General features: G+C 37.6%; 1 protein-coding gene across 2 annotated transcripts in view; it reads right to left on the reverse strand.

Moving 5' to 3' along the window:
- The window catches only part of lrmda (leucine rich melanocyte differentiation associated), a 228,334-nt gene extending 211,127 nt beyond the window's left edge, over window positions 1-17,207 (reverse strand). The window contains exons 1-2 of one of the 2 annotated variants that reach the window (XM_042010790.1): window positions 16,993-17,207; window positions 16,218-16,318 (exon numbers count right to left, since the gene is read on the reverse strand). In XM_042010790.1, the coding sequence (XP_041866724.1) occupies window positions 16,218-16,318; window positions 16,993-17,034 (143 nt within the window). In that variant the 5' untranslated portion in view covers window positions 17,035-17,207. Of the gene's footprint in view, window positions 1-16,217; window positions 16,319-16,992 lie in introns of those variants that run through there. The other variant, XM_042010791.1, reaches the window with a different exon arrangement.
- Between the last annotated feature and the right edge of the window lie 8,447 nt (window positions 17,208-25,654).

Consider the following 25,654-nt stretch of genomic DNA (forward strand, 5'->3'; position numbering starts at 1 on the left):
GAGGAATGAGAAATATTCATATCTTCTCTGAATGGTATTAAACCCTGACAGGGTAAAAGAAAATGAATGGTGGTTTCAATTTCTACCATGTATCAAATCTGACAAGATATTAAACTGATCTCAAATCACAGACTGTCCATATCATTGCCAAGGCAAGATAGGATGTTCTCATTTTGGGTCATAAGATAAGATTTATTACAAAAAAGACACAAATTGACATTTTCAAAATGACTGCTCCAATCCCTTCCTTTCATCAAATTATGAGGTAAACTGCATATGCTGATGTTTACAGACAGACTCAACTGGCACCCGTCCTCAGTCAACATTGTAGTAAAGCCTGACATAACTCAAACTACTTGATCAAAAATTAAATCCCCTCAAATCCTAAATGAATGCAGGGCACTCATCCACCACACACATCTATCATCAGAGATCGCAACAACGTTATTGTTACAGGGTTATGGTTTATTTTTAATAGATACGCAACAGTCACAAGATCTTTGTATAATGCATATCAATATTACTGTAATCATCTCTATAGATTGAATAATAATAAACGCTTACGATCCATATATGTGACAGCATGTGTATCTCTACCTCATTATATACTTTATTTAAAATAATTCACAAAAACAAACCCACACACACTTGCATCACTGGCATCCCATGAGAAAAAGAAAGCCTTTTCTAGTGCTTCCGGGTATTCTTTTCAATTCTGGCCACCTCGAGCATCCAGCACTGGCTCAACCACTTCAAAAAACACACCTCATGAAAAAATCAGGAGGCCTGTCTGACATGTGTCCCCGTGCCCTGATGGCATGCCTACACCAAAGACCAACATTGATTTTCTGTAACGTGAGGTTGGATTAACCCTCTGCAGGGATTAGCTGCCTGTGCAAGGCCTCAGGGTTCACTATAAAACTAATAATTAATTTAAACAGCCAGGCTGGTGGAAGGATACACTCGCTACATGCTCCCAGTATGAAGAGGATGAATGACAGGCTGTCTGGTATTCTGAGGAAGGAACAGCTGTATATAGGATGTATTTTATGTCTAACTTGACTCTTATTATTGCCCTCAAAGTGATACCCATTGTAGCCTAAATGGTAAAAACAGTTTCTGCAACAAATTAATATGACTTAATTTGATGATTGAATTTGTCATAAAGCCTCACAAGTAGCCTATTTAGCTGAATAACTTAAGCTGCCCCTTCAATTATATCACTCTGAAATAATGATAAAAAAAAATCAATATGCATAAATTCAAGAATAGCTTTTCATTCATTCATTTTCTATACCACTCAGTCCAATTCAGGGTTGTGGGGGGCTGGAGCCTATTCCAGCAATTTGCAGGTGAGAAGCAACGTACACCCTGGGCAGGCTGCCAGTCTATTGCTGGACCAACAACTATTCACACTCACAGTCATTCCTAGGAAGAAATTAGAGTGATCAATTAACCTAACATGCATGTCTTTGGACAGTGGGAAGAAACTGGAATACTAGAGAGCCACACATAAACAGGTAGAGCATGCAAACTCTGCACAGAAAGGCCACTGATCGAACATCCCGCCAGCCGAAGTTCAAACTAGCGACCTTGCTGTGAGACCACAGTGCCAACCACCTCACAATGTGCAGCCAATGTAATAGCTTTTTTTTCTAAGATGTCTCTTTTTTCATACAGTACACTGCAATATGACACTACTTAAAGTAGAACATTTTTAGTATTCTATCTCATTTGCTTAACGTAATCTCTCCTTTTTTCATGAAGGTAAAGGCTGATCTAGCTAAGATAGGACTGGTATTAACCTTGCTAAGGGGAATTATATGTTTGCACATAAATGTACAGTTACTTGCTGACAATACTGAGAAAAACACACGCATCAGAATAAGATGTGGAGTATACTGCTACAAAACCTAGCACCTACGTCGCTGGTTTTTGTCTAAACCTGACAGAAACTGGATTTGGTAGGACAACTATGAGATTAAGCCGATCTTCGCCGTAGACTGGTCAGAGATTTATTGTATCAAGACATCACTGTTGCATTTGATTGAGCTACTTCACCCGTACATTGAAGGGCAGAAATCTCTTATGAGCTTACCTGTCAGTCCTGTCAAAGGAGCTGCATGTACACTGTGTCTGTGCATTATCAGACAGAGATTGTTTTTTTTTTAAAACATAATGTGTAGATGTGATTCCTTTTTTGGGAATGGGGAAGTGAAAAACCCTGTTGCGTGTGAACTTTAAACTTGTATTCAAAGTTGTGGTTCCTTTGTGTTGTTGTCCAGCTGGCCAGGCTTTCTGGCTTACTTGTCGAAGGACTACAGGTGCTACATGTCTAGGCAATCTGCATTTGCTGCAAGAACTTTGAAAGGTTGTCACTATAGCCCTGAGTTATGTTTGCAAACAGGTGCATAAGAAGAGCATCCATTTGCACCAATTCAAAATTTGTTGTTAAAAAAGAGAAATTTAGAACTTAATCACCCCCCCAACACACACTTGCACACACTAAATTGTAATCTAGCCATTCAAATGACCTCCAAGACACCTGCTGATGGGCTGTGATCACTGCAAATTGATCCCCAAAGAAAGGCTGCACCTGACCTTTGGACCTATCCTTTTTGTTTTAGGAGGAACTTCTGTAATGTAAGTCTATTATCCCACATCTTCATGAAAACACACACTGTAAGTGATAGATTGTTTACCATTCTCTACCTAAGCCAGTGACTATCTGCTTCCACTTGAAGAATTTACATCTCTACCTGCTTTTATCCACTACAGAAGCATGATTTCCTGAGTTTGCTTTGACAAACAGGAATGCTTTATGGTTGATCAACAAAATTATGAGAACAAATTTCCTATCCTGTTTGCTCTGCAAAAAAAACTCCTGTTACTATTTGAGACACAATTTAACAATATCCTTGTGGAAATAATAAGGCATGGGACCACTAGTTGTAGCCTCATTACTTTATTCAAGTATCAAATGTCTTAGTCAATATGGTTGTAAAATCTTGACAATAAAATTCTGTATGTGTAGCCAAAAACTGTATGAACACTGTCTTAGGAAGGATCAGTGTTCTACTTGAAGTGAAACAAAAACAATAAAACCCAACACAACTTGAAGAATGTGAGTGCAGCCCTCTGTTTTAATTCCTCTCTCCTTTCACCTAGCTGCCAATAAAGGTTTCCTTAGTCAGAAAAGGTAAAGGGATTTCTCCTGCTCATCCACAGACTTTGATCTGACTGACACACAAACGGCCCTCAGATCATGAGTCTACAGACCCTGTTGGGCCTCTCTGCCTGGTCTGCTTGTACATGTACACTTCATCCCTATGAGGATTTCTCACCCTCCTCCCATTTCCCTTCGTCTCTCCTTTATCCCCTCTTCTTCCTCCTCCTCCTCCTCTTCTTCCTCTGCTGTTTGGTGTTTTGAAACATCTGAGTACAGACATGTTCTGAGCTTTGGAGGACCCAGGGGCCTGGGATCCAGACAGAGGGAGAAAAATAAAGAAATTCTACAGTGCCCCCAGTACAAAAGCTATCTCGCCATTACCATTGGGGATAAATTCTTAAACATCACCAAACGTCTGGACAGACAGAGAAGATCAGACAACTATTTGGTCTGTTGCTCACATAATCATTCTGTTAGCTAATAGTGCAGTTAGCAGCTTGCAGAAGAACCAGTATGATGGAAGTCAGTGCATTTAACTTAATGGGTAAACAGTGTCTTAAAAGGGGGGAAGAGAATGGCAATACTGTGCTACGCATTTGCTGAGACTGAAACGGGAAGGGTTGTTCCTTTAAGTTTTACAGTAAAGACATGTCAGCAGAATGGACATGAAACATGCCATCACTGTTTCTTATCTCAATATGTCCCTGGGTGGAAAAGTGAGGCAACAGCTCACTGATGTCTTGCAGCCTGCCTGACCATTAAAACATATTTCCATGCTGATGGATGTCAGATGTAGCCTCAAAAGAACCATAGTTTGCCCTTGATTTCTGAGCTCATTCCTAACTAGAGTTTTCTAAACTTATTCTCCAAGCTTCACAAATGCAACAAGCAAATGTAGACAATAAAAAAAGGGGAGGACAAGCTTGTCAAGCAGAGGCAAAGTTATCTCAGGCAAACCTTCCTGTCTGACCAGTATCAGCTTCTACAAATGGCAGCTTGGGAGAACAGGCATTAGTTTTTACAAGTGAAAGCTGTGAAAGACGTGAATAAGCTTATCTAAAATGGAAACAGGAAATGAGTTACAGCTGTGCTGAGAATGTGGCACAGCTGTCCAGGGCCAGAGATGGTTAAGCCATTTGACAGAAGTGTAGGAAAATACGAGGACTCACCCGTGAAAACTGTTATGGGCATAAAATTGCAGAACAAACTAATGTGATGTTCTGTATGAACTGCAGTTTATCACATCAAGAGTGTCAAAGTATGATTAAACTTGACTAAAATTTAAGACGTTAAAATAATACTAGTCTCTCATCTTCACAAATGTATGAAAGTGATGTTTAAGAAATGGTGAGGCCTTCAAAAGCTGCTCTCTAACAGCAGCTTCCAACTGCATTTTATGGTTGTAGGATTTATCTGTACACTGACAGAATTTATCAAGCAGCCCCTCTTAAAAAAATCATCCCCTAAAATTCAAAACATGGCAAAAGCAGCAATCATTCTCTAAAAACTTGGCATGAATACACCCATGTATCTGTCTTCACTTTTCACCCCTGGGCCCTCTAGAAAAGGCTGTGGGAGATTGAAAGCCATGAAGCGACCAAAACTGTTCAGACCAAACCAAAGGAAGCTCCTTTGTTCGTTGGCCAAAACGGACTCCAAACCTTTTTTTCTCCCTCATCTTTTTTTCCCCACCTGGGATTTCGCCAAGGGAAGTAGAAGTATGGCTGCCCCTCTCTATGCTCTGTTCTAATATGTTCCATGCCTTCCAGTTGCTTACATCATCAATCAAGGAGATGGCTAAAGGCGATGGGATGAACATAAACAGTACTTGAAATATGGGCTTAAAGGGATGGATTTCTAAAGCATAAATGTGAACTGTGAAAAATACACACATTGGTGTATATCCTAAAAGACTTGTACATGTGTTATGCACTTTAACATCATTGTCACAGAGGGAGAGGGCTTAGGAAAAGCATTATCAAAATTCCTCAATAATATACCGTTAGGAAGCAAGCTTATAATTGACAGCCAAGTGTCAGTCCTAATCATCTCCCCTTTAATGTTCGCTTAAAAATGCACACCCTCATGTCAAAACCTGAGTTCACATTAACTCTCCCCAAGTGGTCTACTTACTAAACATGTCACTAATGAATTATACATCTGACTTTTTCCCCTCGCTCATATTTACATGGTGTTGCGGCAGAATTTGTGTAGTAGTTGTAAAGCATTTAATAAATGTTTAAACATGTTCCAGAGTCAAGATCTTAGCCAGTGCATGCACTGTGCAGTGGATGTTTACACAAAATCAAAAGAATCTGGTCTGCCTATCAAAATTACTAAGACGTATGAACAGTTTGTTTTTCACTCGCCAAAAAGAAAAAGGGAGTATGTCCACTTGGGCCCCATCAGTTTAAATCATAAAGCTCCATCACTGGCTTTGCACTCTGCTAAAACACCAAGGAAACATATTGTAGATTTTAAGACCCTTTTTATTCAGCCAGACTGTGTACTAAAACTAATTGGATTTCTGTCAATGGAAAAAAATATATCCCTGGGACAGCTTTGAACTCAATACCTCTGACTATCCAATTGTACATGAGGGAGTGGGACCTTGCCACATGCCAAGCACCAGGGAGGAAAATTAAATCAGTGGTCAACATAAAATATTAAAATAGCATGGTATCGAATTTTTGAAAAATGATGTCAAGGTAGCTCATTATGGCCAGCAAGGCAGTGAATTAAGCTATATTTAGTGGGTGATAATTGAAATCATAGCTGTAGTCATTACCACTGACAAGTTTCTAAATAATACCCAATAAATCCCCTCTTTTTAGCAAGGTTCCCATGACAGCTGGCAATGCTGAAAAATATAAAGTACAGAAACAGAATCTCTTTTCCTTCCTTCCTTTGCTCACTTTCTCCCTGCCCTCAATCTCCAGTGCTCCTCTCTCTCTCTCTTAGACCCAATAAAATGTCAGCTTTTATTCTCCTCCTCCAAAGTGTTGGCTAGATGTCAGCAGGCCCTTCTAAAGCTCAGCCACTGCAAGCTGAAGGCCTGTAAATCTCTATGTCAGTGGCATGCCATCCATCGTGAGATATACAATAAAAAATGTGACGCAGTCATAAAAGGAATGGCATCACTGACTAGTATATATAATGTGAACAAAAAGAACATAAAGATGTTCTCTTCCATTCCGAATCCTAAACCCCAAGATGGTCTTGACTAAACAGGAGAGGAGGTGTGAAAAGCTCTGGAAGGCTGATGGCAGCCCCTGACAGTGATAGTTCTGTAGCCTTTATTGTGATTTATACTATCCAAATTCTACTTAAAACAAAGAGCATTGTGTGGCTGAAGCTGACAGACTACTTGACAGACTACTACAATTCAAGCCAATTCATAGTTATCCAATTAAAATAAATCCACATTAGGTTAATTTATAATAACTGTTTACTGAAGACAATTCAGAAAAAAATAATTGCCTAGCTATGGAAAAATGAAAAGTTTTATGTATGCACAAATGGAAAAATAAACATCTGTGTGAATCCCAGGATGAAGGTTTTCTAAGAACGCATTCACATTGGCACTGTTTGGTCTGTTTATGCTGACACTGGTCTGCTATATATATACATATATGGAGTGTTTCATGTTCCAGTAGCCCATTTAAGGGTTAACAGCCATGTCTAAGAATCCAACTGGAAAGTTTTAACAATTGTATGCCCTATTGTTCAATCCCCATTGTATGTGTCGAATTTGAACTATATGCAATATGGAATTATATCACAGAGATTGTTTGTTCTAATTTTGTAATCAATTAGATTCAAAACAGAAGTAAACTGACAAAATTCATAGGAAATCTGTTAACGCATGTATCATCTTAGTATGCTTTTACTGGTTTTACTGGACAGCATGTACCAAAGTAGCCCAAGGTGGTGGTGAGATGTTTGCCAACTGCCATGAAAAAAACAACAGAAGAAAGTTTCCCCAATGCCAGACTACAATAAAACATGTGAGGAGCAGTGTGTTAGCTTAGATGCTAATAGTGTAAAACCGAACTTACCATAAGTCTACTATAACTAAAATGTCATTTGAGGCAAAAGTACAAAAAAAATGTACATTTTTTGTAATATTAAACAGTTACATTGTTGTTATGAGTTTGTCGCTAATTATAGCTTTAAATCATTCAAAAACATGAAAGCAAAATAAACAAGCACTGTGGAAAACATGAATGCAAATTACTTGCAATTTTGTATCTATGTGTGTCAAGTAGAGGCATGGGATTACACACACACACACACACACACACACACACAAAATATTTTTCAGTTATTCTGGATAGTACAGAACTTTTACTTCCCTACTACAACATACCTTTTACAAAGACATTCTTAAAAGTAAGAAGTGGAATCATCTGACATTAAGTGGAGAGCGGTAACCTACGCCAGGGAAGAGAAGTGAACAAATACTTCACCTAAGATCACTTATACTAAATTTGATGGGCTCTGTAGGAGAAAACATAAAGAAAATATGTAGCTCATCTGAAAACACAATCTACTTGTCAAGTAATCTTATATTAAATGTGGTGGTAAATTTTATCTGCCTAGTGATGAGTGTCTGTGAAAGGTGCTATATAACTAAATCTTACTTACTTTAAGAAAATCTAAGTTGTGTAAATAAACACTGCTTTCCACAGTAACAGTAACAATGACCTTTGAGCAAAAAGACTAGTAGAGGAGATTTCGATCATTAATAAGTTAGTCATCTTTCATAAAACAATACAAATATGCTTCTAGCTGTTCTGCTGTTGTATTAAGGGGAAATGTTTGATCTGAATTTATGCACCAGTAGCTTTTGAACAATTTGCTAATTATTACAATTAAGACTGTCCAAAATATTGCATAGCCACATTTTAACTACTTAAACCATCCCGTATCGCACATATAATTTTGATTAAATATATTTCTCAACACTTCCCCCACATCTACTCTGGCTTTCTGCACCTTTTTAAACAGTCCACAACAGATAGAAAAGTGTTTGCAACAATTGCATAAAAGAAAATTCTAATATAACCTCAAATTGAAAAGATGGAAGAAGAAGACAAGCAATCCATTAAGCATAACTTCCTCAGCTCTATGTCATCTTTCCACTTTCCCTGGGGTAGTACATCATTAAAAAAAAAAATCCCAGTGAAAATTAAAAAGGTAGTTTTATCCAGTACCATTGAATGATACAAAATATTACTGTCCTTCATGTGAATAAGTTATTTCCTGCCAGACCGTGTCCCTTTCATCTATCTGGTTTAAATCTCTTAGGGCTGGGGGAGCTCTGCATACTCCTTAATTTATGAGACACAGATCAGGTTATCCTAGAATATCTGCCTAAACAGGCCTGATAGATAGGATATGGAATACATTTCCTCACCAGAACAGACTACGCCACCACTATTACCAGACGTACACACTCAGCGCTCCCAGTTAAATGATTTGAGGACTTCATACATGCCAATGCTTCATATCCTCTCCTCCTAACTGACACTTTATCTGCATACTGGCATCTTTGCAGATTGAACACTTAGGCAAGACAATGACAGGCTCTCTTCCTGTTGTCACTTCTCATTCTAGGACCAGTCTAATACTGCTCACAGTGCTTCTGCCAATAGGAGATACACCCTCCTCCCCTCACCATCAAACAACCACGACTCTACCTACCATGGATAGAAAAGGAACACTTGATGTGTGTGACACTCATTTGTCAATTAGCAGGCCCCTTCCAGTGTTGACACACAGCAACTTGAAAGACAGAGCACTGTCTGTGACGAATTAAAAGAGACAGATGAGTGAGGCCCGAGCGGCAGAGTAATACTATAATGTTCCTTAGATATGAATATAAAACGACACAGTTGACAGGCCATACAAGGTTTTATTTCATTTCTCAGTGTACCAGGCCTCCCTACTTTGTCTTCTTTGTTCTCTTTTCATCAGACTGCTTACATCTCATTTTGACAGCCGGGCGACATTTAGAGCACTTTCGTTTTAAAATGCGAGTTAGCATACTTGATTTGTCATTAAAATGCAAAACGCCTGCCATCACCAACATGGCCTGGGTGAACACAAACCCCCTTCAACACATACAGACACAAATGTACACACACACATTGTATCTGTATGTGTGTACATCTACTGTATACTTAATTCTGTCATATTTACAAGCCAGTTCAGCTAAAATCTAAATATAAGATCAATGTGAAAAAAAGACTCCACTTTTGTATCAATTTGACGAAAAACTAACCATCACTGCAAAAATGAATGCACTTTCAGGTTATTAAAGGCATTTGGTGGAAAGGCAACATTACAGAATAATAAACTAATTCAGAATTGCCTGGAAATATATTAACATTACTATCAAGATGTTTCATATTTGTCCCTCTGGGCAGTAAACAGAACACAACATATGGCATTTTCACTCCCTGAAGGAAACAAAACAGTGGGGATTTCCAGAGGACTGCATCCTCTGAGGGATTTTATTTGTTAATTTATTTATTTCCCTTTGCAAATCTGCACCACCAGTCAAAATGCCCAAGAGAAATTATGGTCAGATATGGGATTTTACTGGCAAATATTTATTTAATTAATTAATTATTTAACAGGAACCACAATTATTGATCACATGTAACAAATAATATAATGCAGTTATCAAGTTATTGTTATTTGTTTTTACATTTACTAGAATATTTCAGAACAGCCGTTCAGATTGAAATGGGAAAAATAACACTATTAGTTTGCTTAATCTATTTTGTTCCTTGTAGTGGGCTTGTTTTAAATAAAGGTAGTGTATCAAGAAAATAAATTATGTCAGCAGGTTATTAAGAAAAACAAAACAAACAAAAGGAAAAAAAAATTAGACACAGATCCATAGCATGAATATTGACAGGGCGATTTGTACTGCAGTGTGTGGAACATTTATTTATTTACCAAAAGGCTTTTGCACATATCAGACCAATGTCAAGATTAAAATCTTTTCTAATATTATCATGAATAATCCTCAAGAGCCCCATGTTCTTTTCTGTACCGTCACTAGTGTTATGAATATACTGTCCCTCAGTCTGCTCACGTCAATACTGAATTTGTGGAAAATTCCGTCATATTTTTGTTAAAAAATGATAAACCTCTTGTTTCACCACCTCCTTCTGACCCAACATTAGCTGTTATATTAGCTGTCAATTTTAGCTTGTGTTCTTATGTCAGCTACAGAAAATTGTTTGTGTCATGAAACGGTCATCCTGCCCCACATACATTATTCCTTCCTGTTTTCTGAAAGAAACATTGTTGGATTTAATATTCATTTCATCTTTTATGGATCTATACAATATTCCTAAAGTGTTCCACTTGGATTTTGAAGCCCCCATAGCTCTAAAATAGTCCTTTTACAAGTTTTTGATGACCTATTATTGGCCACAGACAAAAGGGATTTTGCTATTCTTGTGCTTTTAAATTTTACATTTAACACAGTTAACCACACTATCCTTTTATCATGCTTGGAACACTTGTCAGTATAAAAGGCTGAGTACTTGAATGGTTGAGGTCAGGTGTGTGAAACTCCAGTCCTTGAGGGCTGCTGTCCTGACAACAAGCTGTCAAAGCCATTTGACTACATCAATAAGTGTAGGAGTGTGTTGGAGCAGGGAAGGACCCTTAAACATCCCGGACAACAGCTCGGATGAACCGGAGTTTGACACCCCCTGGTTTAGATGATATTTGTCATAGCAAAGCTTTACTGTCAGCCAGGGCAACTCTATGCTCTTTGTGGTTCTTCTTTCTTATGGAGTGCCCCAGAGTTCTATACTAGGGCCACGTACTTCCCCTGCTGCTTCATGTTTGGATTTGGGCAGCTTTAAACCATATGCAAATCAGTTAATGAAAAGCCTGGGTGTGATGTTGTGAGGGCATGAAGATTCCTTTAGAGGACCCATTAGAGAATTCAAACTGGATAGAGTTACCAAATATGTAGGCTTTAAACAAAATGATAAACATTTTTGCATTTAGACCTCTAAACCAACGCCTTGTCTTGTCTTCTAAACTTTTCATGACTTATGACAATGTTGATCCTGTGACCTTATATTCAGTTCAACAGGTTCCTACACTGCCTCTACTGGTTACTCACATATAGCAACATGCAAATGCATAATGTTAATTTCTAATGACATGCACAACAACACTTAAAACCACGGTGAAAGGCGAGGCAGCCATGACAAACACATACGCATGTATAGCAGGCCTCTTAGCTTCTTGTGATTAAGTCTCATCTTAAAACAGATTTCTATTCTTAGGCTTTTAAATCCTTATTAGGGTTAATTCTTTCAGATTTTCCCTTTTCAACACCCATTATTGCTTTTAGCTACATATTTCTTTTTGTCTTTTTGTTTTATTTTGTTGATGTGTTTGTCTTTTATGTCAATATTTATGATGTTTTTTTTTCATGTACAGCACTTGAGCAGTTGTTTTTAAATGTGCTTTATGAATAAACTGTACTTGACTCATTTCCATCACACTAAAAAACAAAATGCTAAAAATGTTTATATTACAATGCAGTTTAATACTAGATTAAGTCACAAACTTCCCCACAGTGATGATAGTAGAAAATCTCACCAATGATGTCATAACAAAAACTAAAAATAGAGACGTAAATTATTGCAAGTTATAAATTTGGTGTGAATTGACTGAGCCAAATTTAAACAGCAAAACCTTAAAACAAACAATAAAATAAAATAAACCTAACTAATCTATATTTACAGGTATAAGCTTTCACAAAGTTGGTTTGTTTATGAAGACACTCTGTCAGATTTGTGAAGAATGATATTACTGTTCTAACACTGTTAGGAGTTTCCCTCTGAGTCGCAGACACGTGTTCTCCTCAATCCTCATGTGTCCGGAGTGATAACACCGCATGTAACAGATGCAGGCACCAAAAGCACGCTCCAGTCACAGAGGGAAATCATGTCAAGACAGCACAAGCCCCCTCGTTGCAATGTGTACACACCTGACCTGGAACAAAGTGGACAACACAACACAAACCAAACCCATCCTGAGACAGAAATCTCACTGTGAGCCACACTTCTCAACACATTGATGAGACAGGCTGACACTGCAGCATACAGAGAGAGAGGTGTGGGTGTGACAGCCCACTACTATAATTTCATCCTGCCATTACCTGCACAGCCACTCACAGTTGGGCTCACAGAGACAGGTGCACAAACACTGCATACAAGCAAAGATGCACAAGCACACACATAAAACAAACATATGTACCACACAAAAAAACACACAGGACTCAGTTAAAACTGATGCCGGTGGCTTGTTTCTCATTGTGACACACTGTCAAGTTGCTGGATGAGTGTTGTCAATTGAGCAGACAGAAATAAGCGTATTAGCTACAACAAACTCTGGCAATGTCTCTTTATCGATTTGACTTGAGCAGCATAAAGAAGTGCAGGATGCTGAAGGCAGTCCACAGAGTTTACGCTGCTCACACCTGGTGTGCTTGAGCTGACAATGGAATGGGGTCATGGTGCCCATACAGTAGCGTCATGACATGAAATGCTGGTTGAATTTGAAATGTTGCCTCTGTTAGATAAATTACGCTATACTCTATACAAAATCCACAAAATATTAATTTAAAATACTACACTAAATAAATATATTGAACATTTTCAAAGTTGACTATATTTGTGCCCTTTGCTTCGATGCATCAAATAGCTGAAATCAGAAATGTTAAGTCTCTCAAGAGAATAGGCAGTGGGGAACAACTGTATTTATTTATTTATTTTTTTATTTACTTTTTTTTTTTTTATCAACAAATCTCCCAGATCTGAGTCTTCAAGATCTGTGATTCAAAATCATATTATAAATAAGACTCACAAAAATCCCTAGAGGCTGGCTTTAAAACATCTTTGAAGCCAGTAGACTCCCATTTGAAAAGTATCCATTTGTCTCATTTAATGCAAAGTTAATAAGCCATTAGGTCAGAGGTCATTAAGGTTAAATTCTGCATTGATATGTCATTAGATAGAAGAAGTACCTCCAATCAAAGCCAATATTACATCCAGTCATGTTTCAAGTTTCACTCAGCTTCACCTTCTTTTCCAAATATGGTCACTTCTGATTCTGAACAGATTAAAATTGCAGCTTTTAAATCTACCTGCTCCTCTGAGCTGATTCATTTGGGATTGTGATTTGAAAAATTATTTCTTAGTCGAAAAATAACAATTGGCCCAATACCAGCCATACAAGAACGAACAGCGAATCAATTCATTGGAAACTAACAGACTAACACCACTGGACAGCAACTTTTAAACATGGGATAGTTTTTAAGACACTCCTGTGGATGTATACATGTACATTTTTCATTCTTCAGTGACATGAATCTGATTGACATGAGACTGAAAAGTTTTGATTTCTATTGTCACTGTATCCAAATACAATAGTTTGGGTCAGCTCAGTACAGTATATCCTGTCTGAACCTGAACGATAAACAAGCGCAACAAGACAGATGGTTCTAGCAACAGAAAAGTTGACCAGCTGATTACTGACAGTTATTATGATGATTCACGGAATAAAAAAATATTTCCTGCACGTCTGGAACAGCTGTATCCAAAGAAATGCATTCAAATTAGACAGATAAACAGAATCCTTCAGGACCTGTCTCGTGTTGCTTTCTAGATATAAACTGCTTCTTTCAGGTATATGCCACAGAGCTATCCATTCAAATTGCCCTTCCTTTCCACCTCCATCTTTCTTCTTAATAAATCTCGACTGCTTTCTTTGTAACTCAGCTAAATTGCCTGGTTATATATTTACTGTATTAATACTACATTTTATCCTTTTCAGCAATGGTGGTGTCTTGTCTTTATTTATATTCCTTTTAATCATATTGTTGGTCTTAATTCTTATGATTTTCTTGCATATTTGCTGTGGATTTAGGGTTGTGCAATAAGCTTATTATTTATCTAGCAAAGAAAGAAAATTGTGATCAAGGCACTCTTGAGGTCAAAAATGAAAAAGCCTTTATTAAAAGTGGCTAAAACATTAAAAAATATTACTTTGGATTTGTCACCCTGATGAAGGCAGTGTGCTGGTGTATTTTTAACTTTAACATGTATTAGCCACTTTTAATCAAGACTTTTTTTAATTTTTACCCTCAAGATTGCTTTGGTCACATTTTTCTTTCTTTGCCACCTCATTATAACTGTACCAAAGAGCACCTTGAAGGTTTTGTTTTTTTCATTCATCAAACAAAAAGAAGCACTCCTTTTTTCTGTTTTTTTTCTACACTAATTGTTTATCTATGGGCGATGACTACTCTCCCATATTTCAGGATGCCGGTTAGTCTTATTTATTGCGTCTGTACTGTGATGTCTTTTTGTTTTGTACTGTCTTTCATTATACTGTGCAGACTCTGCCTGTAGGACCTTACAGCCCCCCTGCACTATTGCCCACAAGAAATTTTACCCAGGGCACAATAAAGTATTTCTTATCTTATCTTAAATTCAGAAACACAATTGATAAGTCAGCGGTGTCAGGCCTCTATTAGCTGAACTCTTGTGTGTATAAAAACTAAAGTGGGGGTTGACATACTTTAATTAGCATATCATTATCACATGTTTAGCTGCTTATTGAATTTCACATGTCCACCCACCCGTGACCTATGAGTGTTATCATGTGAGCACCAACAAACACTTAGTGTGTGTATAAAGGAAAGAGGTTTGCGTAATTATACTTGCAATGTATGTCCTCACAAGTTAGATTACCTGTAAAAGTGTTTGGAGTCAGATTAAACACCTTTCACAAACCTCTGTGAGAAGTATTTTCACAACTTTAAAAATGAAAGTGGGAGTTTCAAGCATAACATGATTATAATCTAAAGAATTGTTTCAACACATTCTTCATGTAAGCTAGTGACACAAATTTTCTATTAGAATTAGGCCTATTTCAATGTAACGTATAAAGAATAAAAGGATTAAGCAGCATGACAGATTACGTTTTCCATTAGCAAATCAATTATAAATCCACAGATATGAGCCCCTTTTGGTTTGAGTGTAACTTTATTTCTGCACCACTTTTCGTGCCAAACTTCCTTTTGACGTTTAGCTGTAATATTTAAAATGTGAAATCAGATGGAATAAAAGATGGAATAATTTGTAATACATGTATCATAAATATTTGATCCTAAACATCACAGCTTTCATTTAACAGGTTCAAGAGCAGGAAATGTAACACTATTCTTCATATGTCTGCAAGGACAACGCAGCAATATATATTACACAACAAAAGGCTGTCGCTGCTGTGTAATGTACCAGTTTAATAGCCTTAATACTTGTCCACTCCCACAAAAAAATACAAAACTATGTGCAAAGGAGATAAAAGCATGACCACACAAGTATGGTAAATGTTATATTATAAGATCACAGGCTAACTGAGGACAGATACACACACACAAACAGTGTGCAGCTGACTAATATTATAAGTGTGAGTTCATTAAATTATCCCCAAAATATCCCAAAGCAAGTTTGTGAACACTATATAAAAACAAGGTGTTTAGAGTAATAGCTTGGTCTAATTTAAACCTCTGGAAGAGCCTAATAAAACAATTCTGGAAAAAAAATCTAATGAAATGGTATCATAACCTGACAGTCATATATGGAACTTGGAAACAAAAGCACCTTATAGCCATCATGTCCTTTCTTTCCCTTGTCAGATAAACTATGTTAGCCCTGCTGCTGAACTGGCAGCCCCCCTCTGAAGCAGCTTCCATGTCCAGACTGAGTTAGTCTGTTTGCCTCTGAATTAGAATGTCACATTTATTGATCATGCCTTCTATACTGCGTCCCTAGATGACACCAGCACAGATCTAACAGCTGTTTGATGTTCTGATAACATTCTGAACACCTGTGGACAAAGGACACACAAGCACTTAAACAGTGAAATCAGTACAACAGAAGAGCAGGTGAGCACACGTTTGCAGCTTGTGCATTGTGTGTTTTGCTCATCTTCTTACCTGAGCTCATTGAAACTTAAATCCAGCCGCTTTGCAAACTGGCCATATGTGTCTCCAAGGAAGTGTGGGATGTCCTTAGAGTTGTGTCCAATGTATGATATCTGTAACGTTTTTTAAAGGACAAAAGAAAGTAACTACTGTGGCCTCTACACCAATAAAAAAACAACTTAACATACTTTTTGTGAGATGCTGTTGCATTTCAGGGATTTTAAAGAGGGTCTGTGTTCACTTTCTGCTCACTTAAGATGCAATGTAACCTCTATAAGCATCACTGGAACAGCAGAAATGAGCAATAGCTTCAGGATCCCACAAAACAACTGTTTTGTTTTGTTTTTTTTTATCTTAATCTAACGCAGTTACGTAGTGCAGCTGTTAGAAAGCAGACGATCTTTCACTGCACATGATGCCAGCTGATATCTGTCAGCACACCTGCCATGCTATTAATACTGCAAAGAAATTAATTCGCTTTCCAGTTAAAGCCTACAGTTATCAACAGTTTTATCATATTACCTTGCGCTAAGTACACTTTATGACATGATAATAGCGCAACTTGCAATCACTACTTTCTCCAGCTAAAAGCTGCAAAGAGAAGTGAAAAACTGAAAGTCATGTCCGCAATGCCAACAAGGGAGTCACATGACAGAGGTGATTACAGGAAACCAAACTAGTAAAGATTTCCTACTAACAGTCTACTTTTTAAACAAGTTACTGAGAAATGTAGCATTTATACATGCGGACAGCGAGATCTCACAATCAGTTTCCTAAACAAACTTACTTGAGTCCCATTCAAAGCGACCATCGATTCGATGTGAGCCATGCCTTTCTCCTTAGGATGACAGCTTAGTGATTTTAAGATAAGGTATCAGAGTTGGTCTCAAAAGGTCTGCTCCCTTAAAAAAAAACCGCAAACATCAAATGTTACTGTTTGTGGATGGAGCTCCGGCTACTTTGGAGACCTTCTGTTGCTTTCAAATTGACTTTACAGTTTCCGCGTGCCGTTGCAATCAGCTGACCTGCTGTTGTGCGGAAGCACGCGGTGGCTGTTTGTTAACTCATAAAATCTCAGTGCTGAGTGTCTCCTGAAGGCAGCATTTGATTCCACTGACTTGTGTAAATGTACCGTTTATCTTCTATTAGCGTTTTAACATCCTTGTGAAAGGAGAAAACTACGTTAAATACTCATATAGGAGCACACAAAAAATGACACCTGTTACCTGTTACACAAAAAAAGTACACCATACTGCACAGGTAAGTACACTTCACTGATAATGAGAAGTGTAAACAGTTGGCAAGATGACGCTGTATAAATGCTGCATTATAATCGCATGGTTGTGATAATTTAGACATAAAAAAACAATATGTTTACCCCGGTAAAGGTGAATTTGCACTAAATACTTGGTAGAATTTGGCCTGTGACCTCACAATTTTCAACTTTGTGTCCCAAATATTTTAAAAATACATAATTTTTTTTTCTTGGCATCACTGCACAGCACATACACAATGTGTAGCTAATATAGCGATATACTCACTGGCCACTTTATTAGGTACAACTGTTTAGTTACTTGTCAACAGAAATAGCTAATCAGCCAATCACATGGCAGCAACTAAATCAATCTGGGCATGTAGACATGTCTGAGACCACTTGCTGAAGTTCAAAATGAGCATCAGAATGTGGGGGGGGGGATTTAAGTGACATTTAATATTGTATGGTTACTGGTTCCAGAGGGATTGGTCTAAGTATTTCAGAAATTGCTAATATATTTTGATTTTCATACACAACCATCTGCAGGGTTTGCAGATAAAATACCTTATTGGTGTTAAAGAACAGATGAGAATGTGCAAACTGGTTTGAGGTTATAGGCAACATTAAAGGGGCAATAAGCGGAAAATTACCATTTCCGGATGGAAGGATTAAAAAAATGTCTTTGTGAAGAACAAGAGGTGTCATTTCATTCGGAGTATAGCATGATGTCACACACTGTCTCTATGTGTTGATCTCCAGCCACGTGTTTACCAGCCGGTCTGGCTGCGTATTTATGTACGGTCATGTGAATCGCCGCCTCTACTCTCCTCTCAGAGCCCTTCCTCCTTATAAAAGGCTAGAGTAAGCAAGCAACGGCAGCCCAAGTTTTCAAAGCAAAAAGGCAGAGAGAGGAACAAAACGTTCATCTACAGAAGACCAGGATACGACATTATCTCGAAAAAACTATGATTGTTGGCAAAGAATTTGTCTGAAAAATGAAGGGACCCAAATTTATATTGGCCTTGCATTTAGCAGACAAACTGAGTTGGAGGATGGGGGAAGAGGTAGAAGGAGGTGTGGGTCAATATACAATTTGTTTTGATCAAAAGGCAGTGCACAACCGCAAACCTTGCGGAGAAGCAATCTTGCGTTTTGCTCCTTTAACTCAAATAAATAATGCTTACAAACAAGGTACCCAGAATATCATCTTTGAATGCACATCAAGTCAAACCTTGATGCAGGTGTGGTACAGCTGCAGAAGGCCACACTGGGTGCCGTTACTTTCAGCTGAGAAGAGGAACTAACGCTACAATTTTCACAGACTCACCAAAATTGGTTAGTAGAAGAATGAAAACAGTGTTGCCTGGTTTGATGAGTCTTGATTTCATCTGCAACATTCAGATGGTAGGGTCAGAACTGGGGTTAAACAGTATTAAAAACATGGATCCATTCTGCCTTGTATCAATGGTTCAGGCTGCTGGTGGTGGAGTGGTGTAGGATATATTTTCTTTGCTGCTGTGGGCCCTTTAGTACCACTTGATTCTTATTTAAACTCCATAGCCTTCCTGACCATGTCCATTGTTTTATGACTACAGTATACCAATTTTCTGATGTTTGCTTCCTGCAGGACAGTACACAATATTCCAAAACTCAAATCAAACTAGGTTTTTGAACATGACAGAGTTTACTGTATTCCAATGATCTGCACAGCTATCAGATCGCAATTCAGTAGAGCACCTTTTGGATATTGTGTAAAGGGAGATTTTCATCATGTATATACAGTTGACAAATCAGCTGCAACTGTGTGATGCCATCATGTAAATATGTACCAAAATTTCTGAGGAATGTTTCCAACACTTTGTTGAATATATGCCATTCAGAATTAGTTCTGAAAGCAAAAGGAGGGCCAACACTGCATACATGTATGTATGTATGTATATATACACTACCGTTCAAAAGTTTGGGGTCACTTTGCCATGGGATTCAATAGGGAAGTGACCCCAAACTTTTGAACGGTAGTATATATATATATGTATATATATATATGTGTGTGTGTGTGTGTGTGTGTGTGCCAAACCAAACTTCGTCTCACCCACTTGCTTGGTGGTTGTACACACCAGCCTTTATGCAACCATCTCAAACTTTTAAGATACCGCTCATTAATACTGAGTCAAAGTTTTGGGATAGCAAGTCATAATTTCTAAGTCATGATTTCTGGTTAGTATTTGATTACTTTGTCTTAGATGTTTTTGTTTTCATTTTTCCTTACAGTGGCTGAAATTGGCTTACACACTTAACTGATGAAAAATAAATGTTTTTGCTAGATATGTATTGGGTAAAGTCTACCCTGCAACTCAGTGGGGATAGGAACTACATTTCTAAAGCCAGGCTACATTCAGTGGCAATTTTCAAGCTGTAATTCCCCTTGTTTGAAAAAGAAAGTAAAATAAACATCAATTTAATTATGATTTCCTAGTCATTACCATGGAAAGGTTACCTCAGTATTTTACATAATTTCCAATATAGTAAGCTCACAGTGTAATAATTCTTATTTATCATCAGATACAAACTATAAACATTTTCCACAATGGGTCTTCTGTTTATTCACTTGCTCAAAATGTATGTATAATTTGGTAAGTAATGCAGAAATTGGAATATAAAAGAGGCATTTTGTTTTACATCTACCTGGTCTGATGAGTTTTGATTTCATCTACAACAGATGGTAGGGTCAGAACTGGGGGTAAACAGTATAAAAACATGGATCCATCCTGCTTTGAATCAATGGTTCAGGCTGCTGGTGGTGTAATGGTGTGGGATAAATTTCCTTAACCCACTTTGGGCCCTTTAGCACCAGCTAAGACTTATTTAAACTCCATAGCCTTCCTGATCATATCCATTGTTTTATGAGTACAGCGTACCAATTTTCTGATGTTTGTTTTCTGCAGGATAAAACCTTGGAAAGGTTATCTCTGCATTTTACATAATTTCCACTTGCTCAAATTATGTATTATTTGGTAAGTAATGCAGAAGTTAGAGAATAAAAGTGGCCTCCGTTTTTTCCCTGCTACTTGTAGCATCACAATTCCCATTTCAATGTGACATTCAGGTCCTTGGTTCAATATGTTGTGAAGGACACTTTGACATGTTAACTGGGGAAGTTAGTGCAGCCCAATAACTTTCTGTACTGCCTGAGCTAGTGCTGCTCTAGATATAAGTCATAATATAGTACAATAAGAAAACCCTGGGTTTGTGACATATTCTTTCTGGTAGTTTTGTCCAAACTATACAGCTACAACAGCTCTGGTTTAATTTCACAAGGCTCTGGTCAGCAGTGGTACAGGTCTCACTCCCAGTTTGGCTCCTTATCAGGAGAAGATTGTAGTGTTCGGAATATTGTGCTTGAGCAACACATAGGTTACATTTAGATATGTTATAATGTTCCCTTAAGTACGTAAAAAGTGGTGTCCATTTCAAACATTGTCATACATCAACATCCTTGTATTTCCATGCGTCTTTTTATTGCCATGGTTAAGTCAATTCCTCCACAAGTCAGTGCTAAGTTCAGAGTTCATTCCCTTGAGCCAATGTCAATTTCAGACAAAGTTTGGCAGCGGCAATGCACCGTTGTAAAGTTGCTTCCAACCACCCAACATGCCCTAAACACTCGCATATAGTCTTTCTTCGAAGGCTTGCACAATTTCTGCAGTTGTTGTCTTTGTCTTCACTCTTCTTCTGCTTTTGTTTCTCTTCCTGAGCTTCTTCTTCTTCTTCTTCTTCTTCTTCTTCTTCTCTGGTTTGTTTCTTTCACTGGTTGCATGTTAGCTATTCTGCTCAGCACTGCCCCTGTGATTTCTGGAGGTATTGCTCCGTCTTCTGCGACAAGTGATGGATGGCTAAGCTCCCTGAAAACGGACCGAATTACAAACATAATCGACGGAGGAGATGGACAAAACTGTCCGTCTGTCTGCATATCCGTCTTCTGCTTCTAGCATAAATGGGCCTTATTGGTGAGTTGACTTACTCAATTAGAGACCATGAATGTGATAAGAAAAATTACGAACAGGTTCTGTGATGCAGACGAGCAGGACCCCTCACCAACAAAGTAGTTGAAAGGTGGTAGAAAGGATTTATACTTCAGATATGCAGGGACGGGTCTAGAAAAGTTTTGATGGGAGGACAGGCGGGGGTACTGGCCTTGAAAAGATTGTAACAAATTTGATTTATTTCTTTAAGGTCTTGATTTTATGTAATAGTATCTAACAAGTAAAGTAATCATCTAATGTAAAAAAAAAAAAAAAAAAAAGGTGAAGAAAAACCCAGTGAACCTTGTCTTGCACTTTCCGTTAATTAATCATAATTCATTTTTATAAATCAAATAATCTGATTAAAATTTTTAATCATTTTACTGCCAAAAATAAACATCAATTTATATAAAACAGACTACTAAGTGACCAAGGAAATACATAAATCCTCAACTGATATTCCTTTTTGACTGAAGTGAGGGTAAACCAACACTGACAAACTAATGTTAGGTCCATCTTGCTTTCTGCTAATCTGCATTAGAATGTGCAGTTCTATAAAACAACCAATTCCAAGAAAAATAAATATTTACAACCCTGACATTGCCTACATTTGTAATGTCAGGTGGATAACATCCTTTCAGTAATGAACCAGGATTTTCAAATCCTACCAACACATATTCAATAATGGCAAAACCCTGTGTTTGGGCCTCAAAATCCACCATAACTGCTGCAGCATGGTGATGATTAGAAACTAATTTAATAATAATAATAATAAGAAGAAGAAGAAGAAGAAGAAGAAGAAGTTTATCAGAACCTGTTAATAATATAACTCAGCAATTTCCCTCTGGCATTAATAAAGTATCTCTGATCGGATTTCTGATAACCCAAATGTATTCATCTTTCTATCTTTCATAAACAAGCAGATATTGCAAACCAAACACTAAAGCTGCTGTTTTTCTGAGAGAACTTGTTAATGATGGTGCAGACATGATCAGCTCTGCTTGGTTGAGAGACAGAAAGTTTGGGAGCACCCCTGCTACTCCTCCATGCTGCATGTTACGTGACGTCACCTGAGACCTCCCATAAGCGGAAAAGCTCCACTTTCTCTTCTTCCCGCTGCTCGCCGGGAGAGTCAAGGAAAGTCTACATGTTTCAGTGTACATCGTGCGTCTCGCGGTGTGGCACAATCCGTATCATGCAGTGTGAGCTTGTGTTTGATTCACTCAAAGCAATTTATTTTATAGGCAAAGGGACTGACTGCATTTTAATGTTGTTATAGTCATTTTCCTTTTAAACTATTTACTTCTCTGGCGTGTTACATCGGAGCTTATATGCAAATGGTTCCAGGTAAAGTGGAGTCACGGACTTATTTTAACCTGTCATTCCTACTGTGAGTTTTAGAAGAAAAAAGAGAGAGGGGAAAAAAAACTAATGCATGCAATTGTGTGAGTTTAATCGCCAGCTTTCCTGTGCAATCTGCAACGTCGGTTATCTCCAAGATCTCCAAGGAGATCATGCGTCCTTTTTCTTTCTTTGTTTCTTGTTCTTTTTTTAAACAGATATATTTGTGTCAGATTATTGAATCCCGTGTGAAAAAGTGTAAACTAACTAAGAGAAAATTAGAAAGAAAGAGAAAATCGTGGTTGCATTTTGAACATATCTCCAAAAAACTGGTCAAGTTTTAAAGAATTGATTAAAGTGTTTAATTACCGCCCAAATGTTCCATTTGTGGTTAAATACATCAGCCATATTATAGAAATGCGTTTCCGCCTCATCTGCTTATAACAAATAGCTGGTCCAACATGTAACTCAGAGTAATCCTGCAAGTTCAACATATTTCCTCTCGCGATGTAAATAGTTGTATTTGCATGCGGGGTGATTCATAAACATGTCAGTGTTGTGAAATATATGGTGATATTAAAACTTTCTATTTAAATATCATGAATTATGGTCACAAAAATGTGTTCCCATTTAAGAGGAATGCCGAGTATTTTGGTGTCTGGAGCAGGAGCCCATTTGTCATGCGGACAATAAAGAGGGTTTTCGTCTGACAGTGAAAATTTATGGTTGCCCTTCTTTGCCCTAATAACTCACATATTGTGTCAGGGACTGACATCCCTTGCAGAAAACAGCAAGCCTGTTATCAATCACACATCTTTGCATATTGTGAAACGTCCCTTTTTTTCTAACAGAAAAAAAAGAAAGATAGAAATACAACTGAAAACATTTGAAGAAATATGTGCGTGCTTTGAGTGTTTCCCCCCTCTGTAAATAAATTAGAAAGATATACGGGTTTATTTAGAGCTGCAGTTTATTCATAAACGTGAGAATAATAACTTATATTCATGAAGAAGACAATTGTTATTTGCTTCTATTTATTTCTGCTCTGTACAAAGCTGTAATCACTCATGCAAAGCAGTTTAGGCCTACCTGATTTCTTTATCTTGTGTGACTTTTGTTAATTATTGCAGCTTGTTCTACTTTTTTTCTGCACATGCATCTAATGTTTCTTTTTTTTATTATTATTTTACAGCCTTTGTCATAAATTGCAGATTATGAAGATTTTAAACTTACACATTTTGTTCCTTCATACTTCTTCCCGATGACATATCTTGCCTCCTTGACCGTCCACTCCAGGTTTTCTTGCTCTCCAAGTTGACCTGTCAAGCAGATTACCACAGAAAGAGATTAATGGCAGAGGCGGGTTGCAATAATAATCGTTTTGTTTGATGTGACAGCTTTGATAGGCGTTGATTTACTTACAAACTGATAGGCTTTTAATTGAGCGCCTCCATTCCGATTGAGATGAAAGGAAAACCACATAGAAAAGCTGCCCGATTGCCCCGGAGCCTCAATACTGATTAGCCATCTCTGCGGTGAATAGTTCAAGGCATTTTAAACTTCTTTTCTCAGTGGCCTGACAGACCATTTCTCTTCTTTTCTTTCTCCTCACTCCGCTTTTCTACCTCTTTAATAAAAATAAATCATTTTCATTGTATGTAAATAAAATCGAGCTGACATCAATATAAAATGTCTGGAATTCTTTTTCTTTCTCTCTCTTTTTTATTTATTTATTATTATTTTTTTTGTTCCTCTTCTTTGTTGTTCTTGTTGCAGATGACAGTGTGCCCGCGGCGGAGGACTGATTTTTTTTTTTTTTTTTTTTTTTTTTTTTTTTTTGGCAACACAATGGATTCAGCCAAAAAGGACAGGGTTCTGTTAAGTGAAAGTGTGCTGTCTGACCGCGTGGTTATACATTACATTTTCAGGGTTAAAGCTTTTTCCTTTTTCTAGTTTTTAATTAATCTGTCATTTCATATAGATATCATATAAAGCTACTAGAAAATGCAAATATAAAATGCGAATTTATTCTTAACTCATTGTTTGTAATATTTTTTTATGTACTGTTTTCCATTTTCTAACATTTGGTGTTTTTCCTAAGACTGCTTGTTAATATCATAATCAGCCGATTATAAGCACTTTCCGCACCTTAAAAAGCAGTAACAGCTCCTCTGCAGAGCACGTAAGCCGGACTGTCTGCAAGTTATTAAAGTTTCATCATGTATACCACCTCCGAGGTGTGTTACGAAAAGCCCCGAAACTTCCAGAGCTTATTTAATAACCGACCAAAATTACTGTGAGCTTCAGTTCACGTGCGAATGCCACTTGCTCCCTAGATTATCTGAGGTGACGGGGGAGGCTTTTGTCCATGCATCTTAAATATTAAAAATCTTTAACACCACTTTGTTTTTCTTTTCTTTCTTTTCTTTCTTTTTTTCCTTCTAAAACTGGTGTCTTTTGCAGAACGTCTCACTCCCCATTTATATTTTTTCCGCAGTCACGCTGGCATGTAATCAGCCACAATAGTTGACATAAATCAAGCAATGGATTGACAGCGTCTGACAAATAACTGATTGATTGCGGTGGAGCAGAATTGACACTTGACGGAGGGGTGGAGATAGAAATAGAAGGGCGGTGTATATTATACTGAAAACATGTGACATTCACATCCCTCCATCACTACATTGGTCTATTCCTGTCAACGCTTGTCTGTTTAGGGAATTCAAGCTGAAGTGGTTGGTTTTATGTTTGCCAGTCCCAGTGGAGAACGTGCACGGACTTTGTGCAGCTCTCGGAGTGCACACACATGTAAAATAACACACAAATACGCT

The sequence above is a fragment of the Melanotaenia boesemani genome, chromosome 16, assembly GCF_017639745.1.
Source record: "Melanotaenia boesemani isolate fMelBoe1 chromosome 16, fMelBoe1.pri, whole genome shotgun sequence".
In the NCBI taxonomy this organism is placed as follows: domain Eukaryota; kingdom Metazoa; phylum Chordata; class Actinopteri; order Atheriniformes; family Melanotaeniidae; genus Melanotaenia; species Melanotaenia boesemani.